Source organism: Bacillus rossius, chromosome 18 (assembly GCF_032445375.1).
Source record: "Bacillus rossius redtenbacheri isolate Brsri chromosome 18, Brsri_v3, whole genome shotgun sequence".
Lineage (NCBI taxonomy): Eukaryota > Metazoa > Arthropoda > Insecta > Phasmatodea > Bacillidae > Bacillus > Bacillus rossius.
In genome coordinates, this window is record NC_086345.1 from 19,772,500 (window position 1) to 19,795,809 (window position 23,310).

The 23,310-nt window shown below is 35.1% G+C and overlaps 1 protein-coding gene across 8 annotated transcripts in view; it reads left to right on the forward strand.

Moving 5' to 3' along the window:
• Positions 1-21,283, forward strand: part of LOC134541156 (deformed epidermal autoregulatory factor 1) — a 64,189-nt gene extending 42,906 nt beyond the window's left edge. For 6 of the 8 annotated variants that reach the window (XM_063384374.1, XM_063384375.1, XM_063384380.1 and 3 more), the window contains 4 exons: positions 261-442; positions 1,655-1,782; positions 4,314-4,407; positions 6,546-9,186. In XM_063384374.1, coding sequence (XP_063240444.1) covers positions 261-442; positions 1,655-1,782; positions 4,314-4,407; positions 6,546-6,755 — 614 coding nt within the window. In that variant the 3' untranslated portion in view covers positions 6,756-9,186. Of the gene's footprint in view, positions 1-260; positions 443-1,654; positions 1,783-4,313; positions 4,408-6,545; positions 9,187-13,301; positions 13,510-16,117; positions 16,192-19,121 lie in introns of those variants that run through there. The other 2 variants (XR_010076561.1, XR_010076562.1) reach the window with 2 other exon arrangements.
• Positions 21,284-23,310: the final 2,027 nt, after the last annotated feature.

Below are 23,310 nucleotides of genomic sequence, written 5' to 3' on the forward strand. Positions count from 1 at the left end.
TATTCTCCATAGTTGACGACACCCTGCTATTCTCCATAGTTGACGACACCCTGCTATTCTCCATAGTTGACGACACCCTGCTATTCTCCATAGTTGACGACACCCTGCTATTCTCCATAGTTGACGACACCCTGCTATTCTCCATAGTTGAAGGCGGACTGCTAGACTGTATAGTCGAAGGCGGACTGCCGGACCTGGTCTCGCCAGTTGTCGGCAGTATGGAAGCGCACCGAGCCAGGGAGAGGTGTGTGCGTGCCCAGGCAACAGCATGGGGGAGGAGCAGTGGCAGAACGGGGAGAACTCGTGCGGGCAGGCGCGCCTCACGGAGGAGGGGATGGTGGTGGAGTGCTCGCCGCCCGCCCACGCCCCGGAGACCGTCCAGGTGGAGACTCTCCCACGAGGCCCCAGCGACTGCGCCCGCGCCTTCAAGAAGCTCGACGAGGTGAGTGCCTGCCACGGGTACTTCTGTGTCACCGTGTTTCATCGCTTAATCATCGCACATTTAATACTAATGTTAAGTTTAAAAATCAGGGGTGCGATTTGTATGCGAAAAATAAATAGTTTTTTTTTTTTTTTAGGTAAAGTTCATAAAAAAAACCTATCCATGAAAACTAAATTTATTTAATAAGTATAGTATACAAAAGCATGCCAAACACATAATCATTGCACGTTTTATACTATGATTAAATTTAAAAAATTAAGGGTGTGATTTTTATTTACAAAAAAAAAAGGGGCATTTTGTTTTTTAAGGTTAAGTTCATTAAAAAAAACCTGTCCATAAAAAGTAAGTTTATTTAAAAAGTTGATTATACAAAAGCATGCCAAACACATTTGAACGGCATGTACGAACTTCTTTTCCTGCAGAATAGAGTGTTCAACATCAAGCGGCACTGCAGGATTGTTCGTGTGTGAGAGGTAGGTCGGGAAAAATTTTTTCAATTCAGGGTCTGGAAAATTTGGTAAAGTTAGTGAATTTTTTTTTTGGTGTCCCAAGCTTGTAGCAACCATGTTTTCCTTCGAAATCTTAAATCAATTTTGACACGACGTTGCATTCGAATACGTGCACGTCACATCTGTGACAGGTAAAAAGATAGATAAAAATATAGATAGGTTAAAACATAGATTTTTAATACATTCATTGCTAAAGTATGACATATAGATATTAGAGAGAGGTACGGATATAGGTATTCAGAGGTGAGAGATAGAGGTATTTAAATGTAGATAGATGGATTGATAGGAACACCTGTATTTCGCGAATACATTTCGTGTCAAGGTATTTCACAAAATACTGTAGCTTTTCTCCTGTGGTTATTGGCTGAGGTCGGTAAGAGGTGTCGTCCCGCTCTTGACGGGGCCAATTAGAATGTGGTCTGTACTGCTGCACCCTCACAATTTGCCGTGACTCTTAGAAACAGCTACAGTGTTTTGTGAAATACCTTGATGTGAAATGAAGTCGCGAAATACAGGTGTCCCTATGGATTGAGAATTAGAGAGAGAGAGAGAGAGATGTTTTGTATATGTGTACCTACTACAAATAAATTATTTAAAAAAAAATCAATTGAGGGATTGCAATGCATGCGGGGAATGGAATACTGTCTGGGAACACTCGCAGACCCCTGGTGCCTGTAGCGGCTGTGTGCGGGCGTGCCGGCAGATGGCGGCCAAGATGTGCAAGCTGGCGTACCAGTTCCGGCGCTGCATCGAGGAGGCCCGGGAGCGGTGCCAACACGACAAGGAGCAGACGCTGCTGTCGGGGCACGTGGAGGAGGTCGCCTGCACCAGGTCCGTGTCTCTGAAGCCTCGCGTCTCGTGTCGAGCCTTGTAATCGTTGGAAGGCCTAAGGTCCGCTCAAGAAAATATATAGTTTCTTTTTGACGTGACAACGTCTAATAAATCGATGAACGCCGGCTGCACCAACGAAAGAAGTGTCCCGTTACGATGTGTCCCGTTACGCTCATTGTACGCTTGCGCCGCATCTATCCCAACAACCATAGAATTTGACTTTTTCGAGGCACATTAAACTTGAAACACTCCCATTCGTTTCCTACTTTTCCTTTCATTGTCTCCTATCCTCAACAGAATAACACAGATTGGAAGAAGTTAAATGGCAAACATATGTAAAAGTTGTAGTTAAAATAATCTCTGCGTTGAAGTAATAAACATATTTGAATTAATGAGTGCAAACGAAAGTAAATACAGTAGAATCTCGTTATAGCGAGCACGGTAATAGCGAGAACACGGCTATAACGAGGTATTTTTGAGGAATTTACGGCGTGATCGCTTGAAGCGCACTTTTGTTATTTGTCTGCTTTATCTCCACCCCTCTCGCTCGCCACTAGACATCTTGCCGTTGACGCCTGTCACATTCATCAGCCTTGCAGTCGCCACCTAAGTGCGTGGCTTTAAAAATAGAATCCCATCCTCTCTTTCTTTTATCAAACTTCCGTTAGGTTATCTGTGCCGTGTGTAGACAAAGTTTGAGATTGGAACAGAAACAACGTAAGAAAGTATTTTTTACAAATTAGAAATTTGTATGTTTTTGTTTTTATAATCGTGTATTTTCACGTTTTTTGTTGTTATCTTAAAAGAGATAATACTATTAAAAAGCCGCTTTAATGAGATTTAATTGTTTCTTGGTTAACAAAAACTATTAATTATCAAATATTGTTAATTATTTATATTCTATTTATTATTATTTACGCGACGTCATACTGTACGCGTACGCAATACGACTGGATTCGTTGCTGCAACATAACATAGCATGTTATGCGGTATCAGAAGTAACGAGTAACGTAAGGATAGTAACGAGTACTAATTGTTATAGTAACGAATACATACGGGTACACATTTTTTCGTTACTTTTACACCTCCAGTCGGCACTACCGTATTTATTTCCTAATCGCTAGGACAGTTTTCTTGTAACTTTTGTTTCGGTCAGTTGTTGGAGTATCTGTCCGGGAAAGGGGTGGTGATGGTTTGAGTTTAATCCCAAATTTATTTTCTAAAAAAGTTGACAGGTTTCTTTAAAAGAAAAAAGTATAGTTTTCCAGCGACTATTTTGTTTGAGGCATACGTGCGTTGCCGCAGTCGCACTCCTGCTTTTTTGTAAGGAATTAAATCGTCACGCTACACTAGCACCACCTGTTAGCAACATCCCGAACCAACATGGCCGCCAGCAGACAGCCCGCGTCGACAATAGATAGCAGGACAATGCTGCGTCGGCCGCGGGCTGAGATGCTATACGTACGTCGCGTGGTAGGGTATTCTGGTTATTTTGACGCAATCGGTGATTGCATCCGTACTTATGGGGTATCGTTTTAAAGAGAATTCACACATCTGCTCACAGAAATTAAGTTTTCGTTAATATAACCTGTTATTTTCCAATTATACAGGTTTAAACACAATTTTTATGCTATTTTCGGTTAATTTTTATTTTTTGGGGGCCAAAATTTGTCCAATTCTGTTATAGCGAGGACACGGTTATAGCGAGGATCAAACCCGGAACCGTGACACCTCGCTATAACGGGACTCTAGTGTATATCAATTAAATTGTAGATTTCATTTCACTCCTTCGTTTTATCCATACAAAATAGTGATAATTCAATAAAAATGATTCAATTTTATTCATAAAAGTATGCAATAATTTCATCAATGTTTTGTTATGACGTTGTCACGTTAAACTATCGTCCGTAAACCGACTTTACAGATAACCAATTTTTTTTTTTTTTTTTTTATAATTTAAATTTTCCTTGCATAAAGTTTTTTAATTAAAAAAAAATCAAAAAAGTGGCACTCAGTTTGCATTCGTGAATGCTCAATATTAGTAGTGCGCATGGTTATTTTACAATTTTTTTAGGGATGTGTGAATCCTTGATTTTCAGTTCGGTTCGAATCCAATTCGAATCCCTGGCAATATTTGAGATATGAATCCGATTCCGAACATTAAGCACATAATAATTTCAAAATAACAGATTAATTTAAAAATAATGTGTGTTCTCTTTTTTCTAACTGTAACTACTGGCAATTATTTATTACACTGAGATTGAAATGTTTTAAACTAGCAAAATTGTAATCTAAAGTGTAAATTAGCAAAGAAAGAAAACAAACAGTCTATAGCAAGATGCTAATTTTTTTCGGCCCGTAACTAAAATCAGTAAACGATGTAGACGTAATTTGAGACTGTTGTAGTATGTGGTATATTTGTTGTGCATTATCTTGTCATAGTATGTAGATGGTTGTTACAAGGAGCAGTTAATTGTGAGATGTGTAGCTTGTATACATGGAGGTGTACTCATCGAGTTGTGTTTTGGCAGGACTGTCTACGGAGATGGTCTCCCAGTCCATGTTGTGGACCCAATTGACTCCGTTGGACTGCAGCCTGCCTCTGATGGCTCAGAGACCAAAAAGGTACAAGTCCAAGTTGGGAAAAAAACCAGGTTGTTGTTGTTGTTGTTGTGTTTTTTTTTTTTTTTTTTTAAAGTTTAAACCAATTTTTTTTATTACGTTGGTTATTTTGGTTCTCAGCATGTTCAAATGAAAGCCATAAAAAATCCACCTTTTCTGCCACTCACGTTGAACTCATGTTGACCCACAGAGAAGGGTATTTCCCCGCGGGAGAAGGATTCTCCATAGAAAGGGGATTTACAGTACACCTATCCCTCACTTAGCACGTCTTCAGATTGCGCGAATTCATTTAGCGCAATGTTGATTTTACTGCCCCAGTCTTGAGTAGCACGTCTGTAAGTTTCAGTAGCAGTTGTTTTACTTGGTATGTACCTATTTTTATATAAATTTAATTGTTAATGATGATAAAGTTGAAATCCACTTTTTAAAATTATGAAATTTGCATGTTTATAACGCATTTAAATCTTGGCTCTGCCTATTTAGCGCAACTTTGACTGTGCTGCTGGTTTCGTTACTTCTCCTTGGTTTGTTCCGTGCGTGCTGTCGGGACATAAGTTTTTCTACTTCATTTTACTTAATTAAGTACGTTTGGGTGGAAATCATTTCATTTGTATTGTTTCGAGTGATTTGTTCTGATGTATGAGTTTTATGACTGTGCTGCTGGTTCTGTTACTTCTCCTTGGTTTGCTCCGTGCGTGCTGTCGAGACATAAGTTTTGTTTTTAATGACGATAAAGATGAAATCCACTATTTTTAATTTATGAAATTTGCATTTTTATAACAATGAAATCTTGATCTGCCTTTTTAGTGCTACTTTGACTGTGCTGCTGGTTTCGTTGCTTCTCCCTGGTTTGCTCCATGCGTGCTATCGGGACAGTGGGCGGGCGAGTGGAAATCCACTTTTCAAAATTATGAAATTTGCATTTTTATTACACAATGAAATCTTGGGCTCTGCCTATTTAGCGCAACTTTGACTGTGCTGCTGGTTTCGTTACTTCTCCTTGGTTTGCTCCGTGCGTGCTGTCGAGACATAAGTTTTGTTTTTAATGACGATAAAGATGAAATCCACTATTTTTAATTTATGAAATTTGCATTTTTATAACAATGAAATCTTGATCTGCCTTTTTAGTGCTACTTTGACTGTGCTGCTGGTTTCGTTGCTTCTCCCTGGTTTGCTCCATGCGTGCTATCGGGACAGTGGGCGGGCGAGTGGAAATCCACTTTTCAAAATTATGAAATTTGCATTTTTATTACACAATGAAATCTTGGGCTCTGCCTATTTAGCGCAACTTTGACTGTGCTGCTGGTTTCGTTACTTCTCCTTGGTTTGCTCCGTGCGTGCTGTCGAGACATAAGTTTTGTTTTTAATGACGATAAAGATGAAATCCACTATTTTTAATTTATGAAATTTGCATTTTTATAACAATGAAATCTTGATCTGCCTTTTTAGTGCTACTTTGACTGTGCTGCTGGTTTCGTTGCTTCTCCCTGGTTTGCTCCATGCGTGCTATCGGGACAGTGGGCGGGCGAGTGGAAATCCACTTTTCAAAATTATGAAATTTGCATTTTTATTACACAATGAAATCTTGGGCTCTGCCTATTTAGCGCAACTTTGACTGTGCTGCTGGTTTCGTTACTTCTCCTTGGTTTGCTCCGTGCGTGCTGTCGAGACATAAGTTTTGTTTTTAATGACGATAAAGATGAAATCCACTATTTTTAATTTATGAAATTTGCATTTTTATAACAATGAAATCTTGATCTGCCTTTTTAGTGCTACTTTGACTGTGCTGCTGGTTTCGTTGCTTCTCCCTGGTTTGCTCCATGCGTGCTATCGGGACAGTGGGCGGGCGAGTGGAAATCCACTTTTCAAAATTATGAAATTTGCATTTTTATTACACAATGAAATCTTGGGCTCTGCCTATTTAGCGCAACTTTGACTGTGCTGCTGGTTTCGTTACTTCTCCTTGGTTTGCTCCGTGCGTGCTGTCGAGACATAAGTTTTGTTTTGAAATTTAGATTTTTATCACGCAATAAAATCTTGGCTCTGCCTATTTAGTGCTACTCTGACTGTGCTGCTGGTTGTTACTTCTTGGCTTGCCTCCGAGCGTGCTGTCGGGACGGGCGCCCGTGTGTGCGTTGCAGTGCGCCAACTGCAACCGGGACGCGTTCGCGGAGTGCTCGCTGTGCCGCCGCATCCCCTACTGCTCCACCTTCTGCCAGCGCAAGGACTGGGAGGGCCACCAGGTGGAGTGCGTGCGGTCGGCCGCCGACGCCTCCGCCATCACCGCCTCGTCGGGCCAGATGCTGCTCATCGTGGAGAGCTCGGAGCAGGTGCTCCCACACGAGGGCTGATGCCGCCGCCCCCTTTGCGGTCCACCCCCCTTCTCGTCGCGAGGGACCCGCGGGTAGGCCCGCCCGTTGCAGGGACGGTGCGAGAGTTGGTGTTCCGCGTTCGTGAACGGTTTGGTATTCACGACCGGTGGCCCGACTTGACGGCACATCCGGACATTTCAAGATTGAATAATTTCTTTTTAAAATTTACGTTTCACCAGTAAATACGCCAAGTGGTACTAATCAATCCGAAGTATGCTTAACATTTGCAACGTAAACGAAGGTTAAGATTCATAGAGAGTTTTTGGATGTTTCTTTTTCCTGCAACATTTTACATAATATTTTTTTTTATATGTGACAAGTAATAGTATGTGATAATGATTTTAAAAATTTTGTTAACTGTTTTTTTTTTTTTGTGTAATCTGTTGGATCAATGAAATTAATTTCATACTTAAAATTTTTATTGTATTTGAAGCCAAGTATTTTTTTTTCGACACCTCTCTATTATTGTTCTATGTTTATTTCTCAATTTTTCTTAGACTCCTTTGAAATATGGAGAGAAAAAAGTTTCACTATATGTTTAAAATTATGTTTGAAGAATATTAATTTGGTATCTATGAATACCTAATGTGATATTAGAATCGAAATTCAATTTGAAGTAACTGTTCATCTGTTAAATTATTCAGTTGGGACCCAAGCAATTTTTGAAATAAAAAAAGTTGGTGAATAAAACTGTGTATGCAGGCCTACTTAAAAGCTTTTTGGGTGAAATGAGTCTGTGGTTAACTTTGTGCATACTACCTTGCACCTGTTGTGCACGCCTTTGTGGACGATTGTACCTGAAAATATATGTTGGGTTGGCGGTATTGAAAGGGTATGTGCACACGTCGTCCTCTTGTTTAGGCTTCCGGGTTGACGGTATAAGAATCTTGCACTGTTAGGCAAAAAAAAAGTGCCATCTTTGCTGGTGTAGGCTGTCGAACGCAACTTTCAACCCTAGGCCTCCCACGTAATTCTTTGCGAAGTGATCCGCGACGACAGGGTCTTCAGCATACTTTTTTCATTGCGACAAGAGTAATGAATGGCAGGAAGAAATTTCAAATTTTTCAGTAAATGCTTGTTTTTTTTTTCTTCTTTCTACGTGGCATTTTGAAAATGTTTGGTGCATGTCTGCTATGCGTAGACACAAGATTTTGTGTTTTTATTTTTAGTCCAGTTTCATTTTTCGAAGCAGAAGATTTTGGTGTTATTATTTTTATGTGTATAATAGCTGTTTTTAATACTTATTCCACCTAAGTAGTGATAAAATTTATATTCTGCATTTTTACGGAAAAAAAAAATTGTAATAAATTGGTCTAAAACAGATACATTCTGAACAATAAAAATTAATAAGTGAGCAGTGTGTGGTTTCTAAGTGATTCCATAAGAGATGAACAATGAAACAAATTAAATTAATTTGTCTATTCCGTGCATTTTGGTACAGATTTGTCCGGAAATAACAGTACTTGAATTTTAAACATTAAAAGATAACTTTTTTTTATGATTTGAATTAAGTTTTGGTTCAATTCTACTTAACTCCATGGTATAATGTGAATTTTGGTGCTACATGGTGTTAACTTGCATTTTGGTGTTATCTTAATTCACCATATAATTTTGTCTCTGACTAGCGTTCTAGAACTGAAATTTTACACTTCAGTAACCCACTGAAGCAGTTGAACAAAATATTCAATAATTCATTTCAATGATAAAACCAAACAATAAAGTTAAAAAAATGGTCGCTTTTGTTGTAAACATGGCATCGAAAACCCTGCGAAAACTCTTTACACTAATCTGTCTTGTTAATTTATTGTTTCTCCTTCCGCCTCTGCAATCAGGCACCCCATTCGTGTGTGTTGCGCTTTTCGTTACGCTCTAGTGAGTCGTCACCTGGACTCAACGCTACCGGCTGTAAAGAAGTTTGTTTTGAATAAATAAATAACAATTCTTTATAATAGCTTTCAGAACAATTAGAATACAAACTCCGGAAAACAATCCCGTACCACCGAGTGGTTTGCTTTTCATTTTTTCTCGAGGAAACCGGAATGAGACATTGTTTCTTGCTAATTACCATTAAAACAATTGTACATATGTACAAATTTGGTTACACGTTAGTCTTAACTAGTATAGTGTACAAAGAAGAAAATTATTTTTGCATTTAATTCTTTCTGGGAGACGAGAAGCTCTGATGTGACATGAGATTTTTGTTGTTTTAAACAATCCTTTTTGGCTGCTAAAACGACGATTTCTCGACAGTAAGGTTTTTGTCTGTTTGTTGTTTTTTTTGTGTGAATATGGTTCATACTGTCCTTTCAAAGTGCTTGAATTACCAAGATTGGAATGGATATGTTAAGTATTTGTGTTTTGTTTTGTATTGGTTGTACATCAGGAATGTAATATAATTGTTGTCAGTGTATCCTTTGTGGACTTTTTTTTTTTTTATGATTGAACTGTGGGGGTCAGCTGTGTAGAGAAAAAAAACCATACACTAGAAATTAATTTTGTTTGCATATTACTAGTGATGGTTCGAATCCCAATTTTCTTGAATCCAAATCTCGAAAAGTGCCTTGACTCAGAATCTAGGTCTCAAGGGTTAAATTAAAGCTTAAATAATGTTTTATGAAATATAAAATGTTAACTTACGTAAATTGCTTCGTCACAGTGATTATTGGTTGGTGAGGTTAGCTACATTTTAAATTGTTAATTCCTAATAATTTTTCAGTATTTTAAATGTAAGTAACGTAAACCAACCAACCCATTTCACAAAATCATTGTATTATATTTATATTTTATAATTAACTAGTTCTGGGCGAAGTTCGAAAATTTCGGGTTCAAAACCTCTTAAATTATATTCGAAAAACCGAACGTTCGTTAAAAAAAAATTACGTTTTTCTAACCCCCATTTCAGACCGTTCACAAAACAGCACAACAAAATTCCATTACTTGCAATATTCCGACTTTTATCGCATAATCGTCGCCTCAACAGTTTCAAGCGCAGACAAAATAATAAAAAAAAATTATTAATCGTCGCATAACTCTCATAGCATTTTTTCATAAAGGCGCGCTTTGTTTTTTTGTTTACTTTAGAGAATTTTGTATGCATTTCTCGTACTACGTAATATAAACTATTGTATAAATGCCAAAGGTATTGTATATTATACCTTTAACTATAGTGCATGTACGAGAAGTGTTGTAAAATCACCAAAAATTGCGTACCCCATACGTTAAACTAAAGCGCATGTACGAGAACTCTCGTATTTCGGCAAAACTAACGTGATCAAGTTAACACAAGACAAATGCGGTAGGAAATGATTACGTAAATTACGTATTTTAAATTACTGGAATGTATTTATTTTCTTTGGCCTTTTTGGTTATACCAGTCAGGTACTGACAATATTAATTTAATCTTGTTTATTAAAAGTACTGGTCCAGTAAATTTTACAGTACGGTACTAAGTTGACTAGCGTAGTTGCGGCAGCCATCATTATTTCTCGTGTTTTCTTTTTTCCGACGCTAACCACACTTCTTACGTTAAGTTTACAATATTATTGTTCTTGAGGTGATTTGCGATGAGCAGGCTTACGTCGTTTAAGTTTTCCAAATGGAGAAAAGATAATGACGGCCCAGATGACCCAGAACCACCCCAAAAATTGTCTAAAGTTTCTTCTGACGAGCAGCATTCTTCCAAGAAAACAGCAACTGCAGTCAGCAGGTTTTGTAATGTAGATAGGTAACTTAATACACATTCGACTTTTTTTTAATGTCCTATTAAAAAGTTTTACTTTTTAAAAATGTTAGGTTATGTCTACCACAAAAATTAAAAATGTTAGGTTATGTCTACCACAAAAATATGTTATGTGGCCTTATGCTGAATGTCATCTTTATAATAATATATTTTTTTTTAAAATGAAGGTTAGTGTACACTGAAAAAGAAAGGTAGTCTTTTTGAAATTTAGATGGAACTTCTTCATGAATTGAAAGTATATATATATATATATATATATATATATATATATATATATATATATATATATATATATATATATATATATATATATATATATATAAAGAAATTAAATGCGAAATGATTTTCTCTAAACTGTTTTCTTTCCTTCATTATTTATTGCATAAACTTTATTTATAAAATGTTTTGCAATGTTTTAATAAAGCTAAGCTATATATTGTTTTAATTTTACATACATATGGCTGGAGAACCTTTCTTTCTCACCATTCAGTTAGACCAAAATGCTGGTCGTCGGTTCATTTTAATTCAAAACAATTATTTCTGTATGAGGTTCGGTTCGGCTCGGTTAGAAATTTTTTTGCTATGGTTCGATTCGGTTCGGTTTGAAACCAGAGAACTGAGGTTCGCCCAGCTCTATAATTAACTTAAACATTCGATAAAATGGTAAACTACTTAGTATCACAATGCCTCCTTACAGAATGACTGAAAAACATGCTAGAACGTTAATAAAAATTTCAAAGTATTTTCCCCCACTTCAGAATCAATATTTTTTTTTATTATGTATAAACAGTTTAGGGTTTCAGAAACTATCTCAGAAAATATACTTAAGATCATTTCTGATAACTTTCATAAATTCAACCAAAAAACTAAAATAACTTAACTATTGAATTATTAATATCTGTGGTGGGTACTAAATAAAGCAATACACCACACACATTGCAACATGTTTGTCCTTCACGTACCACTAACATTTATTTCTTGGCGTAGTTCATAAAATATCTAGAATGTTACATGTGAGCAAATGAGAAAATAGTTTGTGTTTTACCCATGTTATTTTTCAGAAGTTTACTGGGAAACAAAGTTTTTCTCCACTTGAAAAATGAAACTTTGTGTCGCATCAAGTGATAAAATAAAAGTCAAGTAAAACTAGGAATAAATATAAAATGTGGAGAAGCTACTTCTGCGAACAAAGCCATCATTCATTTTGATTAAATTACGAAAGACATGAAGATAAAGTTGCATAACTTTGTGTCCTACGCACAGCACGAAGACCAATTTATCGCGTTTGTGGCATTCTTAAATAAAACCAATAGGTGCTTAAATGAAGAAAAAAAATACTACGTTTGAGGCATATCAAAATACTTGTTATTGAAATCTTTTTCATGTGTTTAACATCTATGACCTTCACATGACGTTTTCAGAAATGGCGTCAATGACTTCTCAGAAACAGCTGAGTTCTGCGCCAAACTGAGTATTTCCTCAAAATTGTTGATAAATTTCACGAAAAACTTTAAAAAGAACTGTATTTCATCATTTTTGGCAAATTTCACACTTCGCCATATTTTGGGATCCCTGAATGTTGGAACTATGCATCTATATAAGATCTTTAATTTTATTTAAGTGAAGGCCAACTTCAGACATGACACAAATGTTTACTAGTGTTAAATCGAAAAACATGGATTTTGATACTTGCAACTTCACTTCCTTGACTTTGATAATAATCAATAATCATCTGCCTTTGTTCTGTGTGTAAATTATACTTTACATCTGCTGTGAATGAGAACTGTAATTTTACCGATACGATAAAGCTAAGTTATTTGTACGTACTTAAATTCTTTCACAAACTAAATTACATGCCCAATTTGGAGAAAAAAGTGGAGGGGGGGGGGGGGGGGTTAAGGTTACATGTTAATGTTAAATCCATTATTGTGAATTATAATTTGTTCATTAAATTTTCAAATTTTTGTAATTGGCCTTCATTATTTTAAAGGTTGATTTATGCTTTTTCCATTGTCAAAATGTCTACAGGTTGCAAAAGAAATGTTTGACAGTCTCAGAAGACATGAAACTTCAATTTCCAGGAGAATTTTTCAAACTTGCGGTTTTGATTTTTCGATGTCTCAATAGTAGATACTGTCCACTTAAAATCAGATGAAACCATGTCTGAAAAATTTTCCGCATTTAAGCATTTAACACATTCGTGCGAATAGTAGATCCGTTTTGTATTGTGTTTGATTCTGCTTGTGTATAAAAAAATGAATCTGTGATATATAAAAAAAAAAAAGTGTAGGTAAAATATATATATATTTTTTAAGGTCTTGGAAAAGTCTTGAAATTGATTCACGTGGTTGGTGCTGCCAGCAGTAAAGGAAATAAGCACTTATTATTAAAAGATTGAGGGTATCTACAATGGAGGGTATGTGAACCTTTCGATTGTTCTCATGTTGGGTTGAGGGGGGGGGAGGGGGGGGGGGGAAATGACTCTGCACAGGTGCAATGCGCTTGCAGTACAGATATGCAGCGTGACGGGAAAAGCCTTAATTTCACAGACGAGAGAGCCACACCTGAAGTTCACACAATTTCACAGTATCTTTAATGTAGCTATCCTAACCAAATCAACCGTCCGCGATGTTTTAAAGTATTTATATAATGTGGCTAACCTAACCTAATTGAACCACTAGTATCCTTTTATCGACACCGCCGTACTTATTATTTACAATAAACAAACAAAAAAAAAATAACCGAAGATGCACGATCGGGCGTTTGGGCTCTTCTCGTCTGTGAAGAGAAGGCTTCCCGCGGCGTGACTTAGCACCACGCCATCGCTGCCGCCTGCTGGCCGGCCGTGCTACTCTGCGAGTAGCACCACCAGCCGTGCTACTCCGAGGAGCGCCGAAGACCGTGCTACTCCGAGTAGCGCCGCCGGCCGGAACGAGCGCTGCTACTCCCGGTCGTCACGTGACCTCCGCAGCTGGAGCGGAGTCTGCTCTGGAGGTAAGGCACGAAGAGCCACCGACACCCAGGGACGCAACTAGGGTCTCTGGCACCCGGGGCATGAATGGATTCATAAGTATATTTAGAGCAGTGGTTCCCAAACTTTTTCAGCTGGCGACCCACCTTTCCTCATAGGAAATACCTCCACGGTCCATCGGTCCATGGTGGACTAAAAAAGACCTTATTTGTATCGTATCCCTTCCTTATGTATATTTAATCTACTATCAAATTAATATATGCTTTTTTTTTAAGATACCGATTGATTATTGATAAACAATTTGTGTTCTGATTGGAAAATTGTTGACAAAATAAATGTAAGCACTTTGTAGCAAAACAGTTATTTCTTTAACAATAGATATGTAGTTCCACACAATTCGATTTGTTTCGATTTTTCTTATGTTTTCTGGTGGTTTATTCGATGGTTTCTGATAGTTTTAGGATAGAGTCGCGACCCACCTGTAACCCTTCCGTGACCCACCGTTTGGGAACCGCTGATTTAGAGTAAATTAGCTTGATCGCATCATCTAAGGATTGAACCGAGGACTAAAATATCAAATCAATCAATATATTAATAGGTTGTTTTGGTTTTTATGATTTTTGTAATTCTTTCAGAATTTTTATATTAATAATTACTGATTTTAAATATGGTTGGCCAAGATGGGTTCGACAAAATGGTGGATTCCACGACGGGGGGGGTCCGGGGGCCCTCCTACGGAAAAATGGTGCTATTTAAGTATTTTCCGTACCTACACGTAACAGTTTCTGTGCTACTGTACCTTCCATGCATGAACCCACTATGTCCATAAAGTAGTGCGTATGATCACTAGAATTGTTCATTAAATATGTTGAGACGTTACATTGTAAATCAGATTAGACATTCCTGGCGTGCAAGTTAAAAAACTTTTTACCAGTTACCAGTTGTAGTAGGAATTACAATGCAAGCGATTTCGGCGCCCCCACAGCTTTGCGTCCGGGGCGTATGCCCCGCTTACCCCCCCCCCCCCCCTACCCCCTAGTTGCGGCCCTGCATACACCTTCTACATTTTCACAGCTGTTGGTCTGTCTGGACTCGTCTTCAATTCATCTTAAGAGTCTAAAAGTTTCTTTCGTCAGACATATCCCACCTTAAAACTTTCAAAGCACACGTTTATCAATTCCTAGTACTTTGTACTCTAACTAGACTTTTTTTTCTTTTCCACATATGATACAAACTTATTAAATGTATTTACTATATAACAATTTTGTGGTTTTAGTGTTTGTGTAATTTTATTGTTGTTATTGTCTTTATTTTTTTATTTATGTCATCTTTTTATCCATTTATGGTAGAAGGGTTGTGTTGGATCTGTCTGTGTGCACATTCCTGGTTTTAGGATGGTTTGTGTGCATGTCGCAGTTTTATAAATAAATAAATTTAATATGTAAAATATCAATAAAATTTAGGTCATAGAGGATGAGACAAACATGCTTAAGTTTTTGTAAATTCACTTGATTATTGAAATCTAAATTCTTTTTTTACACTGGGCAAACATACAAAACAAGATTGGTTCAATTATGTGGGCAGTTTTTACATTGTACGTCTTGGCTGACCGTCATCTAATCAGCGAGTGGTATTTTAGTCTCGGTGAGCTTGTACGTAACTTTTTTTTTCATGTCGGAAAAGATGCTAATGTACTTACTTGCTCTCTTGACCCAGCAGTAAACAGTCTTTTGCCAGTACGTGTGAATAGTGTTAATATTTTAGTTTATGATTTTGTAAGTACTTTTCAAATATGTACATCAATTGTACTGGAGGCAAACCAGATAAAAGAAATAATGGGTAAACTAAGCACTGATTACTAAGCTTTCCAAGTACGTACAAGCAAATATTTGAAATCTCGATCCTGCTTGAAATAATGTTTTTCACAGTCTACCAACCTTAGTTTGCTGAAAATTATCAAAAAGTCATAAAATAAATCAAAATAGGTAATAACAGCTTATACATACTACAGTAATAAGTTTTTTGTGTTTGCAGGACTACTTTTATGCCAAAAACAGTATTGCTATTTCAATGTGCTATGCTTCATCGTACTGATTTGTCTTGCAAACTCTGTGGGCAGATTTTGATGATTTATTCTTGTCACATGTTTGTGCTTGAGGGATAACTGGTATAAATTTAATCCACATGTTTTAATGATAGTAATTTGGATTTTTTTAAATGCCATGTTACTTTTTAATGATTTTCTCACCAGATGTGTACTAAATTATATTTTCGACTTAATCATATTTAATTCAAGTGGTCATGGTTTGAACATTTAAGCAATTTTTTTTTAAAATTGTTAAACTGCAAAAGAGAGCTATCATGATAAGTTCATAGGAAAAGTCCTTGAGAAATAAAAAGTTGAAAGAAAAAAAAAATTAACCAACATTGCATGTGGGGCAGAGACTTAAGTTTAATGCAAAATGCAATTTCTTTTTTAAATAGTATTTTATGAAGGTATTTTTGGTATTATTCTGGCTTGTCTGGTATCTTTTTAGTATGGAAACTTTTAAAATTGTGTGAATTAATAATGGCTTGTGTGTAATTATGGTAACTTATATGATGAGGGTTGACATGTGAATGGGGTTTCAGAAACAAGAATACCCTGAGAGTCCGCTGGCTGTTGAATTCCCACGAGAAATACTAATGAAACATCGACCAATAAGGTAGGATGATTTAAACAAATAATAAGTTTGATTTCTGGCATTCGTCTTGCATTAAACTCATTATAAACTGTGGTTTGTTAAAGGGGCAGACATTGATTGGGTTTTACTTGATGTACCAATTTTTTTGTTTTACATGTGTTAACCATTTCGACTGTAAGAACGTTTATTTCGTAATTAACTTTTGTTAAACAGCTTATGTAAATGTAATTAATTAATTTCTTTACATAATTTCTTTTTTAACTCCCATGTTTTGAACTGAGTAAAGTTTGTGGTTTTTTTTTATATGATTGTAATATTGGAGCATCTTCATTGATGCATTTTTTAATGGTTATTTTATTATTCCTGGTCATAATACATTAGAATTTCTTACAATGCAGCCCTTACAACCCTTATTTTAGTAATTTTTGTCCTTTTATGAGTATTCATGGTGGGTTAGCTTAGGGTTTAGAGATAGGTATTGGAAGAAGAGAAGGGTATATAGATATATAGTGTTGTGTTTTAGATAAGGGTTGGTTAGGTCAGTGAGTTGAACAATACTTAAATTAATTGTGAAAGTATTTAAATTTTTGAGCAAAAATTACTGCTTAATTTTTATAATAATTTCTCCCCACCTTTAGGAGACCGTATATTAAATGTAGAGATAGACAAGTCTGTAAATTTTTGCAAATTCTGAGCATTAATATCATCTTGAGGGTTGGGTCGAGTCCACGTTTGATTATTCTTCAGTCTAGTAGTTGCAGAAATTGTTAAGAGCAATTTTATGTACCACGAGCATCATAATGAAGTCTGTACATGTCGTCTACATGATGAATATTTTGTAAATCTAATAGGTGTATTACAATTATCCTCGCTGAATACTGGAAAATTCAATATTTTTGAAGCTTGAATTTTTAAAAAAAAAATTGTGTGGTTTAGTGTATTAAAAATGAGAAAATACAGAAGTTAACATTTCTTCCCCTTTTAAATTATTTTACTCTCGCAATTTCCGTAAAAATAATTCTGAATGAGATTAAAAAAAATTATTTTATTTTTTAACAGGAAATTCTGATTTTAGTAGTTATACATTTTTTTTAATGAGTAGTGAGGTACATTAAATTTATTTTTAGAAAATTGTGAAAATTTAGAAACGAGATTATGTTGTGAAGTTTTTGTAAAATAATGGTATGTGATTTGGTGCTCTTTGCACGTGTCATATGTGTATCAAGTTTTAAGAAAAATACTGTCTTTTATAATGAACTCAAATTTTTAGTCTATTCAAGCTGCAGTTACTCGTTTGACACATATAGAGTTTTTGGATGTCATCTCATCTCTGTTACTTTGATGACGTCAGCAACATTTAAAATCCAAATTATTTTTTTTTGTTCAAATCACAAAGTTGCACATAGGGTCAGCAAACTGTGGTTATGTTCGTAAAGGTTGACTCCATGTGGGTAATTCTTGGACTTACCAGTTAGGTCGATCAAACCCTTGAGTGATGCATACAATAGCAAATACAGTAGAACCCTGTTATAATGTTTTTCAAGGGAGCACAAGAACTAAACATTATAAGCAGGAAAACGTTATAAGCAGGAAATCTCAATTTAGCACTTAACAAATTTCGAGCTTCGTACCAATGGACTCACCAAGCTATGTAAACAACATTAATGTTAAAACCAAAGATAGTATACTTGATACATGAATTTTCTGAAACAAGTCAACAATTTTTCAACTTCGTCTTGTTCCCTGGTTAAATTTTGTTTGTCTTTAAAGATACACTGCCACATTTTTTGTAAAATTGTCACACGATTCATGATGACAACATTAAGAGTGAGAACATCTACTCCTTCGCCACCTGAAAATGTTTAATTTTGGGATTCCTATGTATGAATGAAAAAAAAAAATTATTTGTAAGAAATAGAAAACCCTTTTAGTTATGCCCTCTCTCAATGGTTGGCAACTTAAATATCGTAGGACTATGTACGTGCATCTGAATACCCACTGGAATGGCAAGGAAGAGAAGAGTTGACTAAGGGTGCCAACTGACACGTAACTATGAACATTGTGTACCTTCAGTATATTGCATAAAATTGTATTTTAACAAAACTTCATGTATTGTATGGCAGTGATTGTAAACATAAACATACATAAAGGAAACTTTTTATCGTAAATGTTGGAATAATTTGGGTTTAAAACATTTTTTCCCCATTTATTGAATGTTAGAAAGCAAACATTATAAGCAGGAAATTACACTATTTATGAACGTTATATGCAGGAAATAAATACATTGTCCTTATGGGGGAAATATTGGGACTTTAAAAATATGACATTATAAGCAGGAAAACATTATATGCAGGAACATTATAACGGGGTTCTACTGTACATACATGGTTAATATCTGAATAGCATTGCATTTTGACGAGGATTGTTTCAGCATTTTTCAGTGATAAAGTAACGGGCCGTGACTTGGTTTGCCACGTTTTTTTGCCTTGCATGTCTGTTAAATATAGTTCAAGTTGTTGTTGGCCTCCCAACTTGCAAATATGAATCTTCCAAACACTGTTTGTGTAAATTTGCCAGCGCTTATAATATGATTTAAATTGATTGCGAATAGATGTTGAGGCACATTTGATTTGTAGCATGCTTATGTGGTTCCAAACTCTTATTTAATTGAGCATCTTAATACTTAATGTTTGCCATCCTATTGTATATTAAATTGAATCCACAGCAAGTTTACTGAATTACCAGAGACAATTAACATGCAGTGTAAAAACAAATAAAAAAAATTCTTTTTGTATCATTTTGTATGTATTTGCACTATAATAAAATTAATAGAATTTTTTGATAAATATTTCATGTATATTAAATTAGTGTTTGTTGTATTCATCATAATTTTCAACGGGCACTGTACAACTAACTATTGCTTTTTCTTCTTCTTCTTCCCGTTGTTGCAGAGCGGCCTTTGCATCGGAACGGCCAACCATCAGCCAACTGTGTCAAGCCCGTGTTCCAGAAAATGCAGTGTTCAGTGAAGAGAATATAATGTTTTTATGTGCAACTGACTGGTCCCAAGCAAGTTATGAGCTGTTCTTCGGTTGGTAGGACGACTAGTTGTTGAGTACTACTAGGGGCAAGATTATATGGTGAATAGTGATAAAAAACAAAATGCAATGAAATTAAAACAATACGTACTTGATACCACACAAATGAGGCTAAATGCTTACAGAGGAAAAAAAAAGGAACTTTCATCATTGCATGTGGGTTTTTTATTCATACTACATACCTATTAGTATTGTAATTAAAATCTGATAAAATGTAAAATTTAAATTGGACATTATCCATTGTTAATATGTGGGTTTTTAGCCCCTGTAACAAAGTTAACTTCTTTTTTTTTCTCCCATAAATGAAATGTTATATGTAATTTTATATATTAATGCACAATACTAGTGACATGTGTAAAACATTCAAAAAAATCAAAATGACAGAGACATAATTATAAATATGAAGCCATTATATCTTGCCCCTCTAGTACTAATGAAACAAAAGAATGTACCTGTGGATATGTGAAGTTTGTCCTTATGTATGCTGCTAAGTAGCAATGTCCAAGCCTATAACGGACTTAAATGTTGCATGTGACAAGCTGAAACATGTCAACTTCATTATTTCATGTTATTGTCATTCTTGTTGATTAATTGGGATCTTTTGCATTTATTGTGCTACAAATTTTCTAACCAGATACTCTGATAAAAAATTTTTTTCAAGCTGTAAAATGTCATGCTATTGAACCCTGTTACAAATCTTTCCAAGGGGGCACAAGGAAAAAAATATATATATAAGTAGGAAATAAGTACGTACATCTGATAAAACACTGGAATAGCACTGAACTCTTTTTTTTCCCCAAGCAAGGGTGCCAACACACGTAACTGAGAATTTTTTTTACTTTTGATTTATTGAATACGCCATGTTTGCCAGCACTTATTTGTAGCTCTAGTATTCTGGGAAGCCTACGATTCACGCCGAGTATTTGACATGCCCGAAGATTACCGAATACCTGACTTCGGGCGACTTAGGAATTCTTTTGTTTAGGTGAAAAAACAAATTTTTTTTTATTTTGCCTTGTGTTCATGAATGCCTAATTAATTAAAATGGTCGATTAGGTCAGGTCAGTTACATTATAAATACTTCAAACTGAGAGGACATTAAAAATAATATGAATTATTTTTAATGGATGTTTAGTTTTAAAGTATTTATAATGTAACTGACCTCACTAAACACACCGGGACAAAGGATGAACAGTAGGAACGTAATTTTTTTTCTTATTACTTGCGCAACAATATCCAAACAAACAAATCTTAAGTTAATTACATCGCATTTTAATTTGATGACATTGCAAGAAGAATGTAAAAGATAAGAATGTTCTTAGATTTACTCAAATATTAGTCTTGGTTTTAATGGCTTAATTTGTATTATTGTTATGAAACTTCCTACCTTTATTTGTTCATGTCCGGCATTTAAAACATAAGTTTTTTTTCACCTAAACAAAAGAATTCCGAAGACACCCGAAGGTTGTAAACAAAAATGTGTGTAAACGTATTAACATGTTACACTTGCCTGTAGCATAGTTAGATTTTAAAACTTTTTTATTTTTGAATTTGTTGTATACTGGAAAGTTATCAAGCAGGCAATGAACCATTCGGCTGCATATGTGAAACGTAATTTATACATTGTCCTCGTGGGGACTTCAATAATATCATAGAAGAAGGAAAAATAAGCAGGAATATTGTAACAGGGTTCTACTGTAATTATCACAAAGCTGTAAAAAATGATGTAAGTGTATACTGGTAAAGCAGTTTTGAAGGATATTAAGTTGGAACTCCTAACAAATTTTTACTTCAGGCTCAAAACATTCACATGTTAATTTTTTTTCTTATGAAAAAAAAATTTGTAAGTTTTGAGCTTGAAGTAAATATTTGTTAGGAGTGCCAACTAAATGACCATAGTAATTTATTAATGTTACGAAAGGTTTGCATCATGCTTGAGAAAATTGTAGTGTCAATGACTGTAAATAATGTAATTTGAATTCTGCTGGTGCAAATAAACTGTTATATATGTTGAACCTGTCAGATTTTTTATTACCATGTTTGTATTATATTTCAACGTTAAACTAGAAAACAATTTTTTTTATGTTGGACTTAGGGTGATAATTTAAGGCATTTTTTAGGGGAAATAGCACAAAATCTACTAAGTTCAGTAGTTTTGTTCCAATTGTTCACATATTTTTGTTCAATTTGAAGTTTTAACTGACATTAGTGCTGATTTAATTTTGTTAACTATCTTTTGTTGCCACGTTCCAATGTGCTAGTATGAATTATATTATGTAAAATACAGTTGATTCACAATTTCATGTTAAAGACATTCACATTAAGATGAAATAAATATATTCAAATATAAATATACTGTTGGTATATTTTAATCCTATTGAAGAGTTCCTTCATTTGATTCAAATTTTCCTTAAATTGCACAAAAATTCAATCAAAAATCCTTAAATTCACCTAAAAATATTGCCCTAAGTCCAACACCAAAATTTTTCATTCCTAGTTTTATACAATAGAATTCTCTTAACCAGGTTATAAATAAGACAAAACAAGTTTCCTGTTCAAAAAATTTATTTCTATATTTATCATACTACACAGTTATTTATTACACAGAGTTTGTTACAAGACTTAAAAAAAAAAATTCTGTGAACATGTTCATCAAAGAAGTACAATAGAACCATGATGTTACATTCTCATTTCATACATTTTCACGTGTCATTCGCCGATTAATTTTGGTCCTGCCGAAAGTATTATATTTACAAAGGTTTACTTTCCTATAACATACACTTATAAAATCATTAATTTCCCATTTCATACGTTTTTACGAAGCGGAAAAGTCCTAAAATTATTGATTTTTTTTTTGTTATATTCCTCCTGATAAACTACGTTTCAATGCTTTTATTTTGAAAAAAAAAAAAGTTCATTGTTTATCGCACCTTAGATATGGATAGTATCAGGAAGACTGTGCACTTCGCTAGTAACATCTATGTCCAGCACCAAGCGAGAATAGTGGCGAAAACTAGCAATGATTATGAAATTGGTGCACGCGCTTAAACAAGGCACGGATCTCGTATTTTGTGCATTCATTAATCTTTGAACTGAATATACCCGTTTGTTATTGTTTTCTTACGATCAGATTGTTTTGTATTTTACATTTCTCAAATTAACATTTTATTGAAAATTGTTTTGTTGCATAAAGTTGTTTGTAATAGTATACAAACAAGCAAAAATTTCTGATTTTCTTTTTACAATAGCCTAATTATTTTTATTTCTAATTTAGGCTTGGTGAATTCCAAAGGAGGATGAACTTAAGTGTGTGTAGTTCACTAGATACACATCTGCAAACCTCAACAACTGAATTTAACCACGTGACCATTTTCACAATATCACACATCTCTAATATTTACACCAAAATGTTAAAATGGTACAAAACTAAAATTTTAAACTTTCAGAAACATGGCTTTCATTCAGAATTACCAATGTTTAATCTAATCAGCACATGCACACACCATCAAAACTAGCAAATACTAGCCCTGTGCGAATATTAGAATTTTCGAATATCAAAACGAATAGTTTATTATTTGTATTCGATTCAATTTCAAATACTAACACTTCGAAAAAACGTATATTCAGTCATTTACGAAAAAGGCTGAACGGGATCACTGAAACCGGGAAACATATCGGGATCACGGATGTTTCTCTCGTGGCGGGGGCAAAAGTTCCGCGGGATTTTCGTAATGTTTTAGAGTTATGTATGTGGAGTTTCCACTACATCTGGTCACGTAAAGCCCATTAAACACAGTAATTCGGAGCGATAACTAACGTATTTTATGTAGAAGAATGTTGTCAGGTCGTTTAAAATAGATTTGAACTGTCAGCATACTGATAAAGATACATACGTGTCTGTAAAATCCAAACAACTGGGGTGTTATATGTGACAGTTTTCAGATTAGAGGATGAAACATGGTTTGTCGGCACTGTAATTTCGTTCCGAAAGAGACGGCGAAGAGAAAGAAAATTTTACAGACCATGTGGAAAACATCTGGCC